The sequence below is a fragment of the Leiobunum rupestre genome, chromosome 9, assembly GCF_980474605.1.
Source record: "Leiobunum rupestre chromosome 9, qqLeiRupe1.1.hap1, whole genome shotgun sequence".
In the NCBI taxonomy this organism is placed as follows: Eukaryota; Metazoa; Arthropoda; class Arachnida; order Opiliones; family Sclerosomatidae; genus Leiobunum; species Leiobunum rupestre.
Window position 1 is genome coordinate 37,077,906 of NC_143392.1, and position 23,949 is coordinate 37,101,854.

A 23,949-nucleotide genomic window follows, 5' to 3' on the forward strand; every position below is an offset into this window, starting at 1 on the left:
CCACCCTCCTACGCATTGTAAGTTTGTAACCCGGCCTAAGTTGGTGCCTTATGCTGATTATGAATTATACTGATTTCACAATGAATTCAGATTAGTTTCGGGTTTCAACTATCTGGTTTGGATTTTGACCGTATCAGTCTGATGATAACAGATTATCCGTAGTAGGCCTTTCCATAAAATAAGCTAAGTTTGCTGAGCTGGTTTTTATGTAGCTCATTCGTCACGAAATACCATGAATCTATTTAACCCATGAATATTCAACTCTATCATTAGCCATGGTATACTCGAAAAGAACGTGGGGAGCCACACGAGTTATTGGCAAGATAGTTTACGAAAGCCTTATCAGTATAGACTCTTAAACGCACCTTCCTAATCGACCGCCATGACCTTACAGTCTACGGGGAGGGTGATGAAAAAACCGGTTTTGGGAGGATGAAATTTCTGCGGTAGAGGGCTGGCTCGTTGGTTGTCTGTACGATAATGGCGGCGCCCAGTAAACGTTTCTAAAAAGAGTGTATTGCCGCGAAATGACTTCTCACGGACGCGTAAGGGACGGTTCACGTTATTGTGTTAAAAATAAGGTTACAGTTATTAATATTTCTAGTATTAAAATACAAAATGAAGGAATGTAACTTTGATCTTTTGAAAGCGAGTCTATCGAGTGAACAATTTAAACATACAAACTATCTCTGATACTTTGGAACTAACGCTTCAACTGCTTAAAGATAACAGACTGTTATTAACAGTGGAATTCTTTTTCGACTACGTCACTATAAATTGCCTCCGTCCCACGCATCGCCGGAGGTGACCCATGCTATTCCAGTTGAATATTCATGGCTTAAATACATTCATGGAAATACCCTTGGCACCACCCTCGGTCCAAGTCATCTAGCGCAGCGGTTCCCAATTTGTTTTTGCTATGGAACCCTAAATTATCCCGCTAATTCTGGCGGAACCCCAACTCATTTGATTTTACTTATCTTAAAAGAATCTTGACACAAACAAAGATGGCCACACTGCGAATTCTCGGAACCCCTGTGACCCTTCCACGGAACCCCAGGGTTCCGCGGAACACCATTTGGGAACCGCTGATCTAGCGACTTTTAATGCCTTTTAGCAGGTGGCTGGATTACATTGCCCTTCATGCCACGCGAGCCAACAGCTCCCTACACTCACTATTACCGTTAACCTCTACAATAGTTTATGGAATCAAAACTATAAGGTCAATGTTATTTTATAGAAAGGCTCATTACGTTCAAATATCTGAATTATCGCGATTATTTCCTTTTGTCAAATAATGCAACTGTTATCGGCTGGAAGCATTATTTTTATTTACTGCTAATTATTTCTTTATCAATTTTATACTTTTAATTATACAGTGAGTTTTTCGGTTCATATAAGTTCGCTACCTGAGAGCAAAAGTCAAGTAAGTCGAGATACGTGAATATTGAAAGAAATTCAAAATAAGAATCCTTGATTGTTTTTATATTAAGGTGACTTAGTACAAAATTTTCAATATATATTTATCACTCTATTTTTATCAATTTTAATTATTAGATTATCATTGTTATTATGCTAGATTTCACACTTAAAAGTGGTTTTTCTCGAATAAAGGTTTTGAGATTTGCTTGACTTTTGCTCTCAGGTAGCTAGTTATTTTTTACGAAATCTACTTAAGGTAGAATTTTTAAATTTTTATGGTAAAGTAAATACACATTGATTGGTGAAATTTCATCGTTTTAAAATTTCTAGCTAAAGTAGTCTTTGTAAAATAAACTTGTACGAATAAAAAACACCCTGTATAATTCAAAATAATGACAATTTGTAATTCTGTATTTAGCCGGCTAGTTTTCAAAAAAAGAAGGTGATATCTTATATGCCGACGGGACATATTTACGAGATTCTATCCGAGGTAATTGTAAACGCGAGCCAACATTTCCGCGAAACATTGTTGACCAACACGATCGTAAAACCGAGTTACTCCGTTTGAATGCAGGAAAAAAGAATAAAAATGTGTTGGTCACCCAGTAGCCAATAGCTTTTACCCACTTCCTGCCGATGGATACCTATTTTTCGGGGTCACGAGCCGGAAATGGGTAGTCGCTTCGATACAAAAACGTCAATCGGAAAGTGTTCTAAATTCTCACGCAAACGTTTACAGGGCCCTCAGAGGTCCTATAATTCCTATAAAATCCTATATTTTCAAAAATGTCCTATAACATCCTATATTTTTAATAAAATCCCCAAAAAGTCCTATAAAATCCTATAATTTTTATATTTTGCCCATTTCAAATCCCGCCACTCACAATGTCAGTTAAGTTGTTAGATTTAGCTATACGATAAATTCCTATATAAAGTCATTCTGGTCTATACTTTTGTTATTGTTAACATGGTTAGCTACTAGTATATTTTTTGGATAAAAATTTTTCACTAAATATAGATTTTGTTTTTAAATGCATAAAGTTAGTAAATGAAATAGCATATATAGTCCTATAAAATCCTATAATTGTGAAAAAATTGTCCTATAAAGTTCTATATTTTTAGAAATATAATCCTTTTTCCTATAAAAAAAATAAGATTTGAGTATTCTCTTCGTGGGGTGGGTGAACAAAATAGTTGGGCAGAAATGTTGGCTTCCGTGAATAGCAAACATTTGACGGCCAACTATAACCATTTAAATCCCGCTACGCAGCTGAATTGCATCTCCAATGGAGGGTCGGTTGGATTCTTCGGTGGCGACGTACTGAAGTTAATGGAAGACATCAAAGAACTGAAACCGGAAGTGATACCCATGGTCCCGCGCATCCTAAACCGTCTTTATCACACGCTGAAAAGCGACATTCAAAAGAATCCCATCAAAAGATTGCTGTACGAGACAGCCATTAATGCCAAAGCCAAAAATATTAACAGGTTGGTAAACGCCAAAACCAAGCCCATTTTCTGCTACAATATAATATCATATAAGAAGGGAGAAGACCCTTTAACAGGGGTACCGCCATTGTGTGTACATTTTTAATAATCTACTTGTTACTAGATGCCGCCATCAGTTTACAATCCGAAATAACAAAAATGATAAAACCCCTGAAAGTCTAATTTAAATTGTGGTTATTTAAAAGCTGAAATTTTGTATAACTATATTTTCTAAAATATTTTGTAAACACTTTCAGCTTGAAATAGCACTTAAATAATATAATTTAATTTTTTTTAAATTTTGTGCCAAAATATCTACGCTGGTGTCATCTAGTGTAGAAATACGAAATTAAAATTTTATACTCGATGGCGGTTTCTAAAGGTTTGTTTCCCTGTATGTAATATGCGAATTGGTTTATTCGATTAAAACGAAATTTTGGGACACAGGGGTGTCATCAGCAGAAATACAATATGGGACAAGTTCATGTTTAAAGACGTACAAGACACTTTCGGGGGAAATGTCGAATGCATGATCACATCGGCAGCTCCGATATCGCCGGAAGTTAATAAGTTTTTCCGGTGCGCGCTTGGATGTTACGTAAGTTTTCACCATGATAGACGCTTCTATAAAACCGATTCAGCAAGTCGCGAGGAAGTATTATTAATACACTGTCTCGACGTGCAAGCTTTCTTTTTATATGGTCCTTGTCGATTGACATTGTACTTAAAATTGTGCCTGACTTAAGAGATGGAGAGATCATCGACGCAAAAATATTGTATTAGGCCTAAAGCTTGTTTTCCACTAGCGCGCGTCATAATGTTATTTTCTTTACGCGCGTAAAAACGGTTTGAACGTTTCAAAGCTGCGAAACGTGTCGTTGCGCGTGCCAGTGGAATACAAGCTTTACTGTTAATTTTTGCGTCGAGACGTTTTAGCTCTTGAGAAAACCAGCCTTTAAGCTTAATTTGCATTAGCGCGCAAACCCCACGACGGTGAGTATCGACGCAAAAATTTTGCTTTAAGCCTAACTAATATTTTTTGCGTAATCGACCAACGTAAAATATTTAGATCAGGGATCCAGAGTTGGTTTTATTGAAGCGCCTATTACTTTGACCTTAACTCATCTTTATAAAAAAAATGTGTGTCTTTGCAGATGTTCGACGCGTACGGCCAAACCGAAATCGGTGGCGTCACCATCTCTTCACCATTTGACACCAAAGGAGGTACCCCAAATTAAGATATTAGCGAGGGGCTGATCACTACGTTGTTATCAGTGTACAGGCTTCCCGAAAAGAGTGCGTAATCTCGGCGTAATCCGCGAAATATCAGCGTAATCTTTGCGTACTCCGCGTAATCTTAGCGTACCCCGCGAATTCTTAGCGTACTCCGTGTAATCTTAGCGTTTTCCGAGTAATCTTAGCGTACTCCGCGTAATCGTCGCGTACTCCGCGTAATCGTCGCGTATTCCACGTAATCTTCACGTACTCCGCGAATTCTTAACGTACTCCGCGTTATCTTTGCGCACTCCGCGTAATCCTCTTAATCCGCGTAATCTAAGCGTACTCCGCGTAATCTTAGCGTATTCCGAGTAATCTTAGTGTACTCCGCGTAATCTTAGTGTATTCCGAGTAATCTTTGCGTACTCCGCCTAATCCGCGTAATCTCGGCGTAATCCACGTAATATCAGCGTAATCTTTGCGTAATCCGCAGAATCTTTTCATAATCCGCGTACTCCGCGTAATCCTCTTAATCCGCGTAATATTAGCGTACTCCGCGTAATCTTAGCGAACTCCGCGTAATCTTAGCGTACTCCGCGAATTCTTAGCGTACTCCGTGTAATCTTAGCGTACTCCGCGTAATCTTAGCGTACTCTGTGTAATCTTAGCGTATCCCGAGTAATCTTACTACCTTAGCGTACTTCGCGTAATCTTAGCGTACTCCACGTAATCTTACTATCTTAGCGTACTTCGCGTAATCTTAGCGTACTCCACGTAATCTTACTATCTTAGCGTACTTCGCGTAATCTTAGCGTACTCCACGTAATCTTAGCGTACTCCGCGTAATCTTAGCGTACTCCGCGTAATCTTTGCGTACTCCGCGAATTCTTAGCGCACTCCACGTAATCTTAGCGCACTCCACGTAATCTTAGCGTACTTCGCGTAATATTAGCGTACTCCGCGAAATCTTCGCGTAATCTTAGCGTACTCCACGTAATATTCGCGTAGTCCGCGAATTCTTAGCGCACTACACGTAATCTTAGCGCACTCCACGTAATCTTAGCGTACTCCGCGTAATATTAGCGTACTCCGCGAAATCTTCGCGTAATATTAGCGTACTCCGCGAAATCTTCGCGTAATCTTAGCGTACTCCACGTAATATTCGCGTAGTCCTCGTAATCTTAGCGTACTCCACGTAATCTTAGAGTACTCCGGGTAATCTTAGCGTACTCCACGTAATCTTATAGTACTCCGGGTAATCTTCGCATACTCCGACATTCTTAACGTACTCCGCGTAATCTTTGCGTACTCCGCGAATTCTTAGCGCACTCCACGTAATCTTAGCGAACTCCACGTAATATTAGCGTACTCCGCGAAATCTTCGCGTAATCTTAGCGTACTCCACGTAACATTCGCGTAGTCCTCGTAATATTTGCGTACTCCGCGTAATATTAGCGTACTCCGCTTAATCTCAGCGTAACCTTTGCGTAATCCACAGAATCTTTTCATAATCCGCGTACTCCACGTAATCCTCTTAATCCGCGTAATATTAGCGTATTCCGCGTAATCTTAGCGAACTCCGCGTAATCTTAGCGTACCCCACGTAATCTTACTATCTTAGCGTACTTCGCGTAATCTTAGCTTACTCCACGTAATCTTAGCGTACTCCGCGTAATCTTTGCGTACTCCGCGTAATCTTTGCGTACTCCGCGAATTCTTTGCGTACTCCGCGAATTCTTAGCGCACTCCACGTAGTCTTAGCGCACTCCACGTAATCTTAGCGTACTCCGCGTAATATTAGCGTACTCCGCGAAATCTTCGCGTAATATTAGCGTACTCCGCGAAATCTTCGCGTAATCTTAGCGTACTCCACGTAATATTAGCGTACTCCGCTTAATCTCAGCGTAACCTTTGCGTAATCCACAGAATCTTTTCATAATCCGCGTACTCCACGTAATCCTCTTAATCCTCGTAATCTTAGCGAACTCCGCGTAATCTTAGCGTACTCCACGTAATCTTAGAGTACTCCGGGTAATCTTCGCATACTCCGACATTCTTAACGTACTCCGCGTAATCTTTGCGTACTCCACGAATTCTTCGCGTAATCTTAGCGTACTCCACGTAACATTCGCGTAGTCCTCGTAATATTTGCGTACTCCGCGTAATATTAGCGTACTCCGCTTAATCTCAGCGTAACCTTTGCGTAATCCACAGAATCTTTTCATAATCCGGGTACTCCGCGTAATCCTTTTAATCCGCGTAAATTTAGCGTAATCCGCTGAATCTTAGTATATTCCGCGTAATCTTAACGAACTCCGCGTAATCTTCGCGTACTCCGCTGAATCTTTGCGTATTCCGCGTAATCTTAGCGAACTCCGCGTAATCTGCGAATTCTTAGCGTACTCCGCGTAATCTTCGCGTACTCCGCGAATTCTTAACGTACTCCGCGTAATCTTTGCGTACTCCGCGAATTCTTAGCGTATTCCGCGTAATCCTCTTAATCCGCGTAATCTTAGCGTACTCCGCGTAATCTTCGCGTACTCCGCGAATTCTTAACGTACTCCGCGTAATCTTTGCGTAATCGGTGTACATGCAAATTTGGAGTGAACAGCCCCTCGGATATTAGCTTCAATCGACGCAAGAGGGATCTGCCGTCCATAATAATATGGAATCATTTCAGGAAACATTGGATCACCAATACCGGGGGCCAGAATAAAATTGGTCGACGTACCTGAAATGGGGTACTACGCCAATGAAGATATTGGTGAGGTCAGAGTTAAACTTCAAACGCGACCAGTCTGACTTAGGCATACAGAGACCAGGATCTTTTTTGCAAACCGTTCGTTACAAGCGCAGTCTGCTCCTAATGTTAGTGAGACTAATGATTTTTAGCGTGTAAATTATGGTAGACTGAATATGGTGCGCCACCTATTGAACTTTAAGCTTTTAATATGTTATTACTTATCTTTAAAGCAAGTGGCAGCTCTTATCTAGTTGCATTCGCTCGCACAAGATGTCGTTAGCGTATTTATCAAAACAAGTTGAGTAAGCATCAAAATCTAGCGTTGATTGGCTTTTCGGAATCGCGTGATTTATTAACTTATTAAACACGTGGTTTCGGGAAGCCAATAAATGGCAGACAACTCGCCTTTCGTTTAAGTCCCCGGAAGGTGTTGCCACATAGAAGCGCTTTTAGAATCCTTTTTTAACTGGTTTTGATAGAACCGCCACTTGCTTTAAGTAATAGTATATTATCAGTTTATCACAGACATTTAAGAAGACAAAAAATTATTTAATGCAACCAATTTTGGTTTATATTATTAATTATAATTAGTTTGCGGTATAAGTATAGATGGCGCAAAACCGGCTGTAATTTGACAAACGAGTTGCACCAAAAAACTTGGGCGATCGCCAACCTCTATAAAAAGATCACCGCAAAGGCTCTGTCTTAATTGTAACATTTTCCCCAAATATCCAGATTTGCGCTAAAGGACCATCAGTTACAAAGGGATATTTCAAAAACGCCAAAGCGACGGCTGAGACAATAGACGAAGACGGCTGGTTGCACACTGGAGACATTGGAAAATGGATGCCAGTAGGTTGAAGCAATGTCTGAATTAATTCGAAACTCGGTAAGAAATAGTTATCACGCTTTTTAACAGGATGGAAATCTCGCGGTTGTGGATCGAAAGAAGAATTTATTTAAATTGAGTCAAGTAATACCAAAATTAATTTCAATTACATTTAATGAAATTAATTAACGAGTTAAATTATTAGGGGGAATATATATCTCCGGAAAGAATAGAAAATATTTATATCAAGAGCAAATTAATAGCGCAGATAATAGTCGAAGGATTGTCCAATAAAGTGAAGTACTTTTCCATTATAGAAATAATCAAGAACATATTTAGGTCTGACTGAGAACTTACGAGTCTACTTTCAAACAATCTAGTATTATCAGGAACTAAGAATCTAAGGGGACTCACTTTTCCCGATATTTTGACATGGTAGGCGTGGCTTAAATCGAAAGGCTTACTGAGGTACGACAGCCGCTTTGAAGCGCCTCAAGAATTCTGTTCAACTTTCAATACGATCATCTTAGTCGGGGCTTAGGCGACAGTATGTGCGAGACATTTAGGTTAGTCTTAATTCATTAAATTTTGTAAGTTTAGAAATGAAATGGATTGTTGGATTCCAGTGAAATTTATTATAAAACCTCATGCGGCTTAATATTTATTTATACTTAACACTATTACTTAAACTTTTAAAGAATCAATTTCAAAAATGAAACTTACTAACAAGGAGACGACCCGAGGTGTTACACACCGATTTTGTTCAAACTCGGGGGATTGGTAGACCTTCATGTAACTTGAAAAATCCTAAAGGGAATTTATTCAATGGGCAACGGTTTTGCCATGGCAACGAAAAAGTTTTTGACAACGCAAAATGGCAAATTCCCTTTAGGTTTTTCCATGATACATGAAGGTCTACCAATCCCCCGAGTTTGAACAAAATCGGTGTGTAACACCTCGGGTCGTCTCCTTATAAGCCTCATCATTTAACTGACAACAACGGCGCCAATTTTTCAAAATTGAACGTGAACTATCTGTACAAAACTACGCTAAGTCTGTCCACATTGAACTAAAACAATCCGAGATTTTCCTATTCGCAGTATTTACGCGTACCTGAACAGTGGGTCCCCTTATCTTCTTGGTCCATGGTATGATCTACTACCTTAAGCTCTTTCTTCCAATTGTATAACGCCATCTGGTATCGCTCATAACAACGATTTCGATAATCTTTCGAGAAAACGTGTATAAGGAAAATTTGGGAAAAAAAAATTGTTTTCGATAGAGATCTACAGTGGTATTTTTTACGATAAGCGAAATACGTAAAACCGTCTCCCATAGATGGCGTTATTATTTCAATTTAAATAGCGAATTGCAGTCTGACTTACTCGACTCGTTGGTTCTCAATAAAGGCTTATTATGTTCTTCTTCTTAAAATATAATCTCTTTAGGAATACACGATAAGCATTGTCATACCAGAGTCGCAAGGCTTCAAAAGCTGGGCTAAACATAAGGGTTTTCAATCTACTTCTATGGAGGAATTGTGCGCGGACAAAGTCAGTTTTTTCGGGAATATATAGTCAGTTTAACAGAGAATATGAAACTACAAACTCGGTTTTCATGATTTGCGGAAGGTATTATTCGTGATAACCGAGACAAAGGTGGAAAGATTGCACTATGAAAGCTTGAGGGCCGCGGTTTATCTTTCGAGAATCTCGAAGACAGGCGAAGGGGCGCGTTTTATATTTCGAGAATCACGAAGACGGGTGAAGGGGCGCGGTTCATCTTTCGAGAATCACGAAGACAGGTGAAAGGGCGTGGTTAATCTTTCGGGAATAACGAAGACAGGTGAAGAGGCGTGGTTTTTCTTTCGAGAATCTCGAAGACAGGCGAAGGGGTGCGGTTCATCTTTCGAGAATCACGAAGACAGGCGAAGGGGCGTGGTTTAACCTTTCGGGAATCACGAAGACAGGTGAAGGGGTGCGTTTTATCTTTCGAGAATCACGAAGACAGGTGAAGAGGCGTGGTTTTTCTTTCGGGAATCACGAAGACAGGCGAAGGGGCGTGGTTAATCTTTCGGGAATCACGAAGACAGGCGAAGAGGCGTGGTTTTTCTTTCGGGAATCACGAAGACAGGTGAAGGGGCGCGTTTTATCTTTCGAGAATCACGAAGACAGGCGAAGGGGCGTGGTTTAACCTTTCGGGAATCACGAAGACAGGTGAAGGGGTGCGTTTTATCTTTCGAGAATCACGAAGACAGGTGAAGAGGCGTGGTTTTTCTTTCGGGAATCACGAAGACAGGCGAAGGGGCGTGGTTAATCTTTCGGGAATCACGAAGACAGGCGAAGAGGCGTGGTTTTTCTTTCGGGAATCACGAAGACAGGTGAAGGGGCGCGTTTTATCTTTCGAGAATCACGAAGACAGGCGAAGGGGAGTGGTTTATCCTTCGGGAATCACGAAGACAGGTGAAGGGGCGCGTTTTATCTTTCGAGAATTACGAAGACAGGCGAAGAGGCGTGGTTTTTCTTTCGGGGATCACGAAGACAGGCGAAGGGGTGCGTTTTATCTTTCGAGAATCACGAAGACAGGTGAAGGGGCGCGTTTTATCTTTCGAGAATCACGAAGACAGGCGAAAAGGCGTGGTTTTTCTTTCGGGAATCACGAAGACAGGCGAAGGGGCGTGGTTAATCTTTTGGGAATAACGAAGACAGGCGAAGAGGCGTGGTTAATCTTTCGGGAATCACGAAGACAGGCGAAGGGGCGTGGTTAATCTTTCGGGAATAACGAAGACAGGTGAAGAGGCGTGGTTTTTCTTTCGGGAATCACGAAGACAGGTGAAGGGGCGCGTTTTATCTTTCGAAAATCACGAAGTCAGGCGAAGGGGAGTGGTTTATCCTTCGGGAATCACGAAGACAGGTGAAGGGGTGCGTTTTATCTTTCGAGAATCACGAAGACAGGTGAAGGGGCGCGTTTTATCTTTCGAGAATCACGAAGACAGGCGAAAAGGCGTGGTTTTTCTTTCGGGAATCACGAAGACAGGCGAAGGGGCGTGGTTAATCTTTCGGGAATAACGAAGACAGGCGAAGAGGCGTGGTTAATCTTTCGGGAATCACGAAGACAGGCGAAGGGGCGTGGTTTATCCTTCGGGAATCACGAAGACAGGCGAAGGGGCGTGGTTAATCTTTCGGGAATAACGAAGACCGGTGAAGGGACGTGGTTTATCTTTCGAGAATCACGAAAACAGGTGAAGGGGCGTGGTTTTTCTTTCGGGAATCACGAAGACAGGTGAAGGGGCGCGTTTTATCTTTCGAAAATCACGAAGTCAGGCGAAGGGGAGTGGTTTATCCTTCGGGAATCACGAAGACAGGTGAAGGGGTGCGTTTTATCTTTCGAGAATCACGAAGACAGGTGAAGGGGCGCGTTTTATCTTTCGAGAATCACGAAGACAGGCGAAAAGGCGTGGTTTTTCTTTCGGGAATCACGAAGACAGGCGAAGGGGCGTGGTTAATCTTTCGGGAATAACGAAGACAGGTGAAGAGGCGTGGTTAATCTTTCGGGAATCACGAAGACAGGCGAAGGGGCGTGGTTTATCCTTCGGGAATCACGAAGACAGGCGAAGGGGCGTGGTTAATCTTTCGGGAATAACGAAGACCGGTGAAGGGACGTGGTTTATCTTTCGAGAATCACGAAAACAGGTGAAGGGGCGTGGTTTTTCTTTCGGGAATCACGAAGACAGGTGAAGGGGTGCGTTTTATCTTTCGAGAATCACGAAGACAGGTGAAGGGGCGCGTTTTATCTTTCGAGAATCACGAAGACAGGCGAAAAGGCGTGGTTTTTCTTTCGGGAATCACGAAGACAGGCGAAGGGGCGTGGTTAATCTTTTGGGAATAACGAAGACAGGCGAAGAGGCGTGGTTAATCTTTCGGGAATCACGAAGACAGGCGAAGGGGCGTGGTTAATCTTTCGGGAATAACGAAGACAGGTGAAGAGGCGTGGTTTTTCTTTCGGGAATCACGAAGACAGGTGAAGGGGCGCGTTTTATCTTTCGAAAATCACGAAGTCAGGCGAAGGGGAGTGGTTTATCCTTCGGGAATCACGAAGACAGGTGAAGGGGTGCGTTTTATCTTTCGAGAATCACGAAGACAGGTGAAGGGGCGCGTTTTATCTTTCGAGAATCACGAAGACAGGCGAAAAGGCGTGGTTTTTCTTTCGGGAATCACGAAGACAGGCGAAGGGGCGTGGTTAATCTTTCGGGAATAACGAAGACAGGCGAAGAGGCGTGGTTAATCTTTCGGGAATCACGAAGACAGGCGAAGGGGCGTGGTTTATCCTTCGGGAATCACGAAGACAGGCGAAGGGGCGTGGTTAATCTTTCGGGAATAACGGAGACCGGTGAAGGGACGTGGTTTATCTTTCGAGAATCACGAAAACAGGTGAAGAGGCGTGGTTAAGCTTTCGGGAATCACGAAGACAGGCGAAGGGGCACGTTTTATCTTTGGAGAATCACGAGTTCTTCGGTTTCCCCTTCCATAATAACTTGTCGAGGTTAACGGTAATAGTTAGTGTAGGGAGCTGTTGGCTCGATCTCGTGGCATGCAGGGCTTGCCACCACCCTCCTGACTTAGGCCTAAGATGGTGCCTTGGGTATTAGCCTAGCTGATTATTATTAATATTAAAGACAGGCGAAGGGACGTTGTTTATGCTTCGAGAATCACGAAACAGGTGAAGAGGCGTGGTTAATTTTTCGAGAATCACGAAGACAGGCGAAGGGGCGTGGTTAATCTTTCGGGAATAACGAAGATAGGCGAAGGGGCGTGGTTTTTCTTTCGGGAATCACGAAGACAGTTGAAGGGGCGCGTTTTATCTTTCGAGAATCACGAAGACAGGCGAAGGGGAGTAGTTTATCTTTCGAGAATCACGAAGACAGGCGAAGGGGAGTGGTTTATCTTTCGAGGTTCACGAGGAAAAGCTGATGGGCGTGGTTGACCTTCAGAAATCACGAAGAAAGGCGGAGGCGCGTGGTTGACCTCCAGGAATCACGAAGAAAGGCGGAGGCGCGTGGTTGACCTTCCGGGAATCGCGACGCGAACAGGGTGTTGCCTACGTATTCTCTGTTAACCTGAAGATATTCTTGGTTCAATTAACAATTATTTCGCATTAATGAACGATTAATACTTTCGCAGAGAGTTCGTGAAGAGTTTCTGAAACACATGCGCAAAACTGGAGGAAAAGGAGGTCTTTCGTCTTTAGAACAAGTAGGGAATACATTTCGGTGGCGCCATCATTTGTCGTAAATGTAAACCTTTAGGATGCTTTTTAAATATAATTATTCATATTTAAGATTTTAACGAAATATTAATTTCAAAAAACTTATTCTTATTAAAAATATCTAAATACTATTGTAAGAAGAACCTACAAGACTTATATAAATTGACAACAGATGGCGCTTCATTCGACTTTTGAAAATGTTCTGTGTTTTAACGAGATAAATTTATCGACGCCAGCATAGAGATTAAAACACAGATCCCGTTGGATATAAGTGATCTGAGAGTTGATCTCAAATAAAATGATAATTTATGTTTCTCGCAGATTAAGAACGTGTATTTGCACCCGACATTATTGACGATTGACGAGGGGCTCATAACACCGACGCTCAAAATGAAGAGAAACTTAGTCAAGAAACATTTCATTCGTGAAATAGAAGCGCTCTACCAAGAAGGACCTTTACTTTAAATAACTCAGTAATTCGACGATCATATCAGCAAATTTCGGTTTATTTTGAGCTAAGAAATCGTACAGTTATAAGTTACAAACCCCGGTTTAAAAATTAACTTTTTCAGTCCGGTGTAATATGATTCGTCCGTAAAAGGTATAACGGGGTTTATTTTAAATGATAAAAATATTTTATAATCGTAATTTAATAAATGATAGCAATTTTGTATTTTATAGAAACCAAAATGTAAATAAAGTTCGAAATATTTTATTTCTACGCTTTTTTATCATTTCCTCACAAAGAAATTTGGTTTATTTTACAATAAAATTATCACGCTTTAACAGTAAGTTCCTTCCCCCTATTATCAAATCAAATCAGCCCCTCCATGATATCCAGTGACGTGGCTGATGGTCCGCAGGGCCCGCGGCGCGGGGGGGGGGGGGGGCGCTCACCATTAAAAAATTGAAACATAGAGATTTTAGCGGGGGGCCCTCAGCTACGCCACTGATGATATCACATTGGTTCCCTTAATGCATAGACCAAGAATCTAAGGGGACTCACTGTTCAGGCTTTAAACAGCACGCGTGAATATTGGGAATAAGAAAATCACAGTTAATTTTAGTTCAATGTGGACAAACTTGGCGTCGCTGTTGTCGCTTAAATGCATTTGGCTTTAGAAATGGTTGGCGCCTCTGTACAGGTTAGTTTGAAAAATTGAAGGGGTCTTCCATAAAGATTGCTTTGCAGGTTATATTCCCTTTAACTTGTAACTGACAAGCTGTGAGTATAGGAATTACGTTTACTCTTGCATGGAGCCTTTGTTGAGAAAAGCGTTAGAGAGATACAATTACATGATCGGCCGAGGATACTCAGTCTTGCTCGGACCCGAAGTCAGCCATCACAGTGAGTAGGTAATGTGAACCATCGGGATATGAAACCCCACCTCAACCAAAGAAAAAAGCAACATCTACAACATCTGAAAGGTCGAAGTTTGTTACTAAGCCCGAGGGGCAGGTCACTTTCTTGATTAACGACGCACCCCTCAAAAGACTAAATCCGATTTAATCGTGATTATTTTGATTAAATTCAATTTAATCACGATTAAGTTGATTAAATCACGTTTAATCATGATTATAATGTTTAAATCTGATTTAATTATTATTAAATGATTATATATGATTAAAATGATAAATCTATTTAAAATTATTAAATCCTGATTAAAAAAATTATATCGTGATTAGTATGATTAAATCGTACTAAAACTTTAGTTTTGATTTTAATGATAAATTCTCTATTCGACCGATTATATTGATTAAATCGTGATTAAAATGATTAAATCGTGATTAAAATGATTAAATCTAATTAAAATGATTAAATCTAAATAAAAATGATTAAATCTGATTAAAATGATTAAATCTAATTTAAATGATTAAATCTAATTAAAATGATTAAATCATGATTAGAATGATTAAATCTCGTTTAAATGATTAAATCATGATTAGAATGATTAAATCTCGTTTAAATGATTAAATCCTGATTAAAAAGATTAGATCATGATTAGAATGATTAAATCTCGTTTAAATCGTGATTAGATTATCTAATCTTGATTAAATTTTTTAATCTTGATTACCCTGATTTAATCACGATTACCCTGATTTAATCATTTTACTGTGATTAAGACGCACCCAAAATGGAAGTGACCTGCCCCTCGACTAAGCCTAAGACGTTCGTTGACAATTGGCTACATTTAAAGCTGTTTAAGGGATGTTTACAAAAAGTACCCACTAACTTTTACGTTTCTAACAATTGTAAGTGCAAAGTATGTTAGACTACAGTAGTTTCAGGTAAAACGGAACTTTTAAGACACGCAAACAGCCAAAAGCAAAGAGAGAAAAAATTTGAAAAAGAACAGGCACAACAACAACATATTGGACTGCCTTCATTATTTTCACATAAAGATGAAGCTATGATTTCTTCATTAGTGTCGGAACTTAATCTTCCATTATCATCTGTGGATAAAATTGTACCAGTAGTTAAGTCTCTACCAGCAAAACCAATTTTAAGTAAAATAATGTTAGGCAAGCAAAAAGTAACCAATGTCATTAGGCAAGGATTAGGTGTATATTATGGTTAGTAGTAGTAGTATGATTAGTATTAACACTATCTTCAACATCGTATTCGTTATTCTTGGATGATTCAACTGACTGCGAGTTGAAAATGACAATTTAGAAATTGGGGGTATTTAACACTTTTTTGTAAACTTTTAAGAAAAAGAAAATTCCCTTGGATAATTGGATAGGTTTCTGTTCGGACACTACTAATTCTATTATGGGCCAGCACAATTCAGTAACACAGCTGATTCGCCAAATTATTCATGGGTGATCATTGTCAAATGTTGCTGCCACCTAGGAGCAACAAACACACAAGGAGAACACAACTCGTCAAAAGTCGTGGATTTTCTTGTGTACATTTTTCATTGGTTAGACGCTTTAGCGCCTGCTGCCGTCGGAAGGGGAAAATTAAGAAATTTTCTTCCCCCTTTCCGTAAAACACACAGCGTAAAGGTTCGTCCATTGAAATTTGTTCACAACACTACTTTAGCGTGTTTAAAGGCTAGCTGCGTTTTCCTTGTGTTTGTTGCTCCTAACTGCCACCTTATCCACTTGGTTGCCTCATATGCATGCGAAAAGCTGCCAACATCACTGGAAGATTTGTGTAGAACAATTTATAATCACTTCAATAGAAGTTATAAAAACTCCATGGCATATAAAGAGTTTCAAGAATTTTAAAATCTAGCACCTCATAAAATACTTAAGCCTGGCCAAACAAGACTGCAACAAAGAAATTTTAGAGCAGTGGCTTGCCCTAAAGTTATACTAGACCCAATTAGCTATAAAAGATCACACTCATGCCAACTCATTAACGTTAGAAACTTTTCGAAATCCACTGATGTTTTTCTTATCTGACATTTTACATGATATTTTGGGTCTGTTTAATGAATTAAACACAAATTTCCAGTCTGAAGTTCCTAAATTTCACGAACTAAAACAATAAATTGAAAATCTTATAAAGGTGTTGACTATAAATTTCATGAAACATGATGATGATAATAATAATCTAGATACACGATATCCAGATACGGATCTAGCTACGTTTTTAGGTACTTTTTTTTAGGTACAAGATACAATTGTGGGTAAAAGATAATACCTTTTTTCAGGCGAACACAGATAAATAAAAAACTCTTACACATACACTGTACCTTTTTTTTCATATCTGTTTGCAAAGAATGTATCTTATGTATCTAAATTATTGCACTTTGGTATCTATCTTTTGTTGAGGGGCTATATCAGCAACGTTCCTTATCTGTATCTTTCTTGTTTTGGTAGTTATATTTTAATACATCGATAAAAAGATATACCAGGTACAGAGAGTGAAAACGAAGGTAATTATGTTTTTAGTTTGAATAAGCATTATCTGGGTTTCTTTCAGGCATCTCTCCGGGGGGAATGTCTACCTCCCGGGCGTTAAGAGCTTGCCAATGGACATCACACACACGTTTGTCTGGTAAAGACCACCCTCAGCCTAGTTACCTTCCCCCAAGGAAACGTTTCTGAGATAAACACTGAGCATAATTAACGTTTGTAGAGCAAGAGTCAGACTCAGGGGCGGACAGGCACCTTTTTCGTAAAGTGGGTACTGTAGGCTTGTGGCCCTGGTCAGACTTTAAAAGAAACACCTACTCTTAACATAACGGACATCGTCGTTTGCCGTCATGAATGTAATTTAATTAGTATTTCGTATAAATGTGTCGGTACTATTAATACGGAAAGTATGGTGACTACCGCTGAGTTCAGTGTTTCTCCATCTCTCCGCTACTATCCTATCATAAAGGAAGACGACGAAGCAGTCGACGATATGACGTAGGGGAAGTAAGGTCAGCGCTAGGGCATGGCGACAAAGGCGACCGCCTAGAGCACTCAGCGGCACTTATTGTGGGCCAGCATAAATCCGTCAAGGGGGGTGGCCGAAGTCTTTACAAGGAACCCTCCTGTTCTTCGCCAGTTGCCCATACTTAGCGTCATGTTTTGGGATCCCGCAGTTAGCGACACTTATTGGTATCCCGCGTTTAGCGGCAGTTTTTGGTTCTTCCGGTATTTAGCGACATGTTTTGGGATCCCACAGTTAGCGACCCTTATTGGTATCCCGTACTTAGCGGGGGTTTTTGGTTTCCCCCTTATATAGCGACATGTTTTTGGGATCCCGCAGTTAGCGACACTTATTGGTATCCCGCACTTAGCGGGGGTTTTTGGTTCCCCCTGTACTTAGCGACATATTTTGGGATCCCGGAGTTAGCGACACTTATTGGTATCCCGTACTAAGCGGCGGTTTTTGGTTCCCCCTGTACTTAGCGACATGTTTTGGGATCCCGCAGTTAGCGACACTTATTGGTATCCCGTACTAAGCGACATGTTTTTGGGATCCCGCAGTTAGCGACCCTTATTGGTATCCCATACTTAGCGGCGGTTTTTGGTTCCCCCTGTACTTAGCGACATATTTTGGGATCCCGGAGTTAGCGACACTTATTGGTATCCCGTACTAAGCGGCGGTTTTTGGTTCCCCCTGTACTTAGCGACATGTTTTGGGATCCCGCAGTTAGCGACACTTATTGGTATCCCGTACTTAGGGGCGGTTTTTGGTTCCCCCTGTACTTAGCGACATATTTTGGGATCCCGGAGTTAGCGACACTTATTGGTATCCCGTACTTAGCGGGGGTTTTTGGTTTCCCCCTGTACTTAGCGACATATTTTGGGATCCCGGAGTTAGCGACACTTATTGGTATCCCGTACTTAGCGGCGGTTTTTGGTTCCCCCTGTACTTAGCGACATGTTTTGGGATCCCGCAGTTAGCGACACTTATTGGTATCCCGTACTTAGGGGCGGTTTTTGGTTCCCCCTGTACTTAGCGACATGTTTTGGGATCCCGCAGTTAGCGACCCTTATTGGTATCCCATACTTAGCGGCGGTTTTTGGTTCCCCCTGTACTTAGCGACATATTTTGGGATCCCGCAGTTAGCGACACTTATTGGTATCCCGTACTTAGGGGCGGTTTTTGGTTCCCCCTGTACTTAGCGACATGTTTTGGGATCCCGCAGTTAGCGACACTTATTGGTATCCCGTACTTAGGGGCGGTTTTTGGTTCCCCCTGTACTTAGCGACATATTTTGGGATCCCGGAGTTAGCGACACTTATTGGTATCCCGTACTTAGGGGCGGTTTTTGGTTCCCCCTGTACTTAGCGACATATTTTGGGATCCCGCAGTTAGCGACACTTATTGGTATCCCGTACTTAGGGGCGGTTTTTGGTTCCCCCTGTAATTAGCGACATGTTTTGGGATCCCGCAGTTAGCGACCCTTATTGGTATCCCATACTTAGCGGCGGTTTTTGGTTCCCCCTGTACTTAGCGACATGTTTTGGGATCCCGCAGTTAGCGACACTTATTGGTATCCCGTACTTAGGGGCGGTTTTTGGTTCCCCCTGTACTTAGCGACATATTTTGGGATCCCGGAGTTAGCGACACTTATTGGTATCCCGTACTAAGGGGCGGTTTTTGGTTCCCCCTGTACTTAGCGACATATTTTGGGATCCCGCAGTTAGCGACACTTATTGGTATCCCGTACTTAGGGGCGGTTTTTGGTTCCCCCTGTACTTAGCGACATATTTTGGGATCCCGCAGTTAGCGACACTTATTGGTATCCCGTACTTAGCGACATATTTTGGGATCCCGGAGTTAGCGACACTTATTGGTATCCCGTACTAAGCGACATGTTTTTGGGATCCCACAGTTAGCGACCCTTATTGGTATCCCATACTTAGCGGCGGTTTTTGGTTCCCCCTGTACTTAGCGACATATTTTGGGATCCCGGAGTTAGCGACACTTATTGGTATCCCGTACTAAGCGACATTTTTTTGGGATCCCGCAGTTAGCGACCCTTATTGGTATCCCATACTTAGCGGCGGTTTTTGGTTCCCCCTGTACTTAGCGACATGTTTTGGGATCCCGCAGTTAGCGACACTTATTGGTATCCCGTACTTAGGGGCGGTTTTTGGTTCCCCCTTACTTAGCGACATATTTTGGGATCCCGCAGTTAGCGACACTTATTGGTATCCCGTACTTAGGGGCGGTTTTTGGTTCCCCCTGTACTTAGCGACATATTTTGGGATCCCGCAGTTAGCGACACTTATTGGTATCCCGTACTTAGCGACATATTTTGGGATCCCGGAGTTAGCGACACTTATTGGTATCCCGTACTAAGCGGCGGTTTTTGGTTCCCCCTGTACTTAGCGACATGTTTTGGGATCCCGCAGTTAGCGACACTTATTGGTATCCCGTACTAAGCGACATGTTTTTGGGATCCCGCAGTTAGCGACCCTTATTGGTATCCCATACTTAGCGGCGGTTTTTGGTTCCCCCTGTACTTAGCGACATATTTTGGGATCCCGGAGTTAGCGACACTTATTGGTATCCCGTACTAAGCGGCGGTTTTTGGTTCCCCCTGTACTTAGCGACATGTTTTGGGATCCCGCAGTTAGCGACACTTATTGGTATCCCGTACTTAGGGGCGGTTTTTGGTTCCCCCTGTACTTAGCGACATATTTTGGGATCCCGGAGTTAGCGACACTTATTGGTATCCCGTACTTAGCGGGGGTTTTTGGTTTCCCCCTGTACTTAGCGACATATTTTGGGATCCCGGAGTTAGCGACACTTATTGGTATCCCGTACTTAGCGGCGGTTTTTGGTTCCCCCTGTACTTAGCGACATGTTTTGGGATCCCGCAGTTAGCGACACTTATTGGTATCCCGTACTTAGGGGCGGTTTTTGGTTCCCCCTGTACTTAGCGACATGTTTTGGGATCCCGCAGTTAGCGACCCTTATTGGTATCCCATACTTAGCGGCGGTTTTTGGTTCCCCCTGTACTTAGCGACATATTTTGGGATCCCGCAGTTAGCGACACTTATTGGTATCCCGTACTTAGGGGCGGTTTTTGGTTCCCCCTGTACTTAGCGACATGTTTTGGGATCCCGCAGTTAGCGACACTTATTGGTATCCCGTACTTAGGGGCGGTTTTTGGTTCCCCCTGTACTTAGCGACATATTTTGGGATCCCGGAGTTAGCGACACTTATTGGTATCCCGTACTTAGGGGCGGTTTTTGGTTCCCCCTGTACTTAGCGACATATTTTGGGATCCCGCAGTTAGCGACACTTATTGGTATCCCGTACTTAGGGGCGGTTTTTGGTTCCCCCTGTAATTAGCGACATGTTTTGGGATCCCGCAGTTAGCGACCCTTATTGGTATCCCATACTTAGCGGCGGTTTTTGGTTCCCCCTGTACTTAGCGACATGTTTTGGGATCCCGCAGTTAGCGACACTTATTGGTATCCCGTACTTAGGGGCGGTTTTTGGTTCCCCCTGTACTTAGCGACATATTTTGGGATCCCGGAGTTAGCGACACTTATTGGTATCCCGTACTAAGGGGCGGTTTTTGGTTCCCCCTGTACTTAGCGACATATTTTGGGATCCCGCAGTTAGCGACACTTATTGGTATCCCGTACTTAGGGGCGGTTTTTGGTTCCCCCTGTACTTAGCGACATATTTTGGGATCCCGCAGTTAGCGACACTTATTGGTATCCCGTACTTAGCGACATATTTTGGGATCCCGGAGTTAGCGACACTTATTGGTATCCCGTACTAAGCGACATGTTTTTGGGATCCCACAGTTAGCGACCCTTATTGGTATCCCATACTTAGCGGCGGTTTTTGGTTCCCCCTGTACTTAGCGACATATTTTGGGATCCCGGAGTTAGCGACACTTATTGGTATCCCGTACTAAGCGACATTTTTTTGGGATCCCGCAGTTAGCGACCCTTATTGGTATCCCATACTTAGCGGCGGTTTTTGGTTCCCCCTGTACTTAGCGACATGTTTTGGGATCCCGCAGTTAGCGACACTTATTGGTATCCCGTACTTAGGGGCGGTTTTTGGTTCCCCCTTACTTAGCGACATATTTTGGGATCCCGCAGTTAGCGACACTTATTGGTATCCCGTACTTAGGGGCGGTTTTTGGTTCCCCCTGTACTTAGCGACATATTTTGGGATCCCGCAGTTAGCGACACTTATTGGTATCCCGTACTTAGCGACATATTTTGGGATCCCGGAGTTAGCGACACTTATTGGTATCCCGTACTAAGCGACATGTTTTTGGGATCCCACAGTTAGCGACCCTTATTGGTATCCCATACTTAGCGGCGGTTTTTGGTTCCCCCTGTACTTAGCGACATGTTTTGGGATCCCGCAGTTAGCGACACTTATTGGTATCCCGTACTTAGGGGCGGTTTTTGGTTCCCCCTGTACTTAGCGACATATTTTGAGATCCCGGAGTTAGCGACACTTATTGGTATCCCGTACTAAGCGACATGTTTTTGGGATCCCGCAGTTAGCGACCCTTATTGGTATCCCATACTTAGCGGCGGTTTTTGATTCCCCCTGTACTTAGCGACATGTTTTGGGATCCCGCAGTTAGCGACACTTATTGGTATCCCGTACTTAGGGGCGGTTTTTGGTTCCCCCTGTACTTAGCGACATATTTTGGGATCCCGCAGTTAGCGACACTTATTGGTATCCCGTACTTAGCGACATATTTTGGGATCCCAGAGTTAGCGACACTTATTGGTATCCCGTACTAAGCGACATGTTTTTGGGATCCCGCAGTTAGCGACCCTTATTGGTATCCCATACTTAGCGGCGGTTTTTGGTTCCCCCTGTACTTAGCGACATGTTTTGGGATCCCGCAGTTAGCGACACTTATTGGTATCCCGTACTTAGGGGCGGTTTTTGGTTCCCCCTGTACTTAGCGACATATTTTGGGATCCCGCAGTTAGCGACACTTATTGGTATCCCGTACTTAGCGACATATTTTGGGATCCCGGAGTTAGCGACACTTATTGGTATCCCGTACTAAGCGACATGTTTTGGGATCCCACAGTTAGCGACCCTTATAGGTATCCCATACTTAGCGACATATTTTGGGATCCCGGAGTTAGCGACACTTATTGGTATCCCGTACTAAGCGACATGTTTTTGGGATCCCACAGTTAGCGACCCTTATTGGTATCCCATACTTAGCGGCGGTTTTTGGTTCCCCCTGTACTTAGCGACATGTTTTGGGATCCCGCAGTTAGCGACACTTATTGGTATCCCGTACTTAGGGGCGGTTTTTGGTTCCCCCTGTACTTAGCGACATATTTTGGGATCCCGGAGTTAGCGACACTTATTGGTATCCCGTACTAAGCGACATGTTTTTGGGATCCCGCAGTTAGCGACCCTTATTGGTATCCCATACTTAGCGGCGGTTTTTGATTCCCCCTGTACTTAGCGACATGTTTTGGGATCCCGCAGTTAGCGACACTTATTGGTATCCCGTACTTAGGGGCGGTTTTTGGTTCCCCCTGTACTTAGCGACATATTTTGGGATCCCGCAGTTAGCGACACTTATTGGTATCCCGTACTTAGCGACATATTTTGGGATCCCAGAGTTAGCGACACTTATTGGTATCCCGTACTAAGCGACATGTTTTTGGGATCCCGCAGTTAGCGACCCTTATTGGTATCCCATACTTAGCGGCGGTTTTTGGTTCCCCCTGTACTTAGCGACATGTTTTGGGATCCCGCAGTTAGCGACACTTATTGGTATCCCGTACTTAGGGGCGGTTTTTGGTTCCCCCTGTACTTAGCGACATATTTTGGGATCCCGCAGTTAGCGACACTTATTGGTATCCCGTACTTAGCGACATATTTTGGGATCCCGGAGTTAGCGTAACTTATTGGTATCCCGTACTAAGCGACATGTTTTGGGATCCCACAGTTAGCGACCCTTATTGGTATCCCATACTTAGCGGCGGTTTTTGGTTCCCCCTGTACTTAGCGACATGTTTTGGGATCCCGCAGTTAGCGACACTTATTGGTATCCCGTACTTAGGGGCGGTTTTTGGTTCCCCCTGTACTTAGCGACATATTTTGGGATCCCGCAGTTAGCGACACTTATTGGTATCCCGTACTTAGCGACATATTTTGGGATCCCGGAGTTAGCGACACTTATTGGTATCCCGTACTAAGCGACATGTTTTTGGGATCCCACAGTTAGCGACCCTTATTGGTATCCCATACTTAGCGGCGGTTTTTGGTTCCCCCTGTACTTAGCGACATGTTTTGGGATCCCGCAGTTAGCGACACTTATTGGTATCCCGTACTTAGGGGCGGTTTTTGGTTCCCCCTGTACTTAGCGACATATTTTGGGATCCCGCAGTTAGCGACACTTATTGGTATCCCGTACTTAGCGACATATTTTGGGATCCCGGAGTTAGCGACACTTATTGGTATCCCGTACTAAGCGACATGTTTTGGGATCCCACAGTTAGCGACCCTTATTGGTATCCCATACTTAGCGACATATTTTGGGATCCCGGAGTTAGCGACACTTATTGG

General features: G+C 42.7%; 1 protein-coding gene across 1 annotated transcript in view; it reads left to right on the forward strand.

Moving 5' to 3' along the window:
* LOC149927330 (long-chain-fatty-acid--CoA ligase 5-like) overlaps positions 1-13,646 on the forward strand; it is a 29,237-nt gene extending 15,591 nt beyond the window's left edge. The window contains exons 10-20 of the mRNA XM_090158102.1: positions 1,841-1,912; positions 2,693-2,910; positions 3,358-3,508; positions 4,065-4,134; positions 6,809-6,897; positions 7,607-7,723; positions 7,791-7,844; positions 7,906-7,995; positions 9,149-9,253; positions 12,881-12,952; positions 13,287-13,646. Coding sequence (XP_090014228.1) covers positions 1,841-1,912; positions 2,693-2,910; positions 3,358-3,508; positions 4,065-4,134; positions 6,809-6,897; positions 7,607-7,723; positions 7,791-7,844; positions 7,906-7,995; positions 9,149-9,253; positions 12,881-12,952; positions 13,287-13,430 — 1,182 coding nt within the window. The 3' untranslated portion in view covers positions 13,431-13,646. The remainder of the gene's footprint in view (positions 1-1,840; positions 1,913-2,692; positions 2,911-3,357; positions 3,509-4,064; positions 4,135-6,808; positions 6,898-7,606; positions 7,724-7,790; positions 7,845-7,905; positions 7,996-9,148; positions 9,254-12,880; positions 12,953-13,286) is intronic.
* Positions 13,647-23,949: the final 10,303 nt, after the last annotated feature.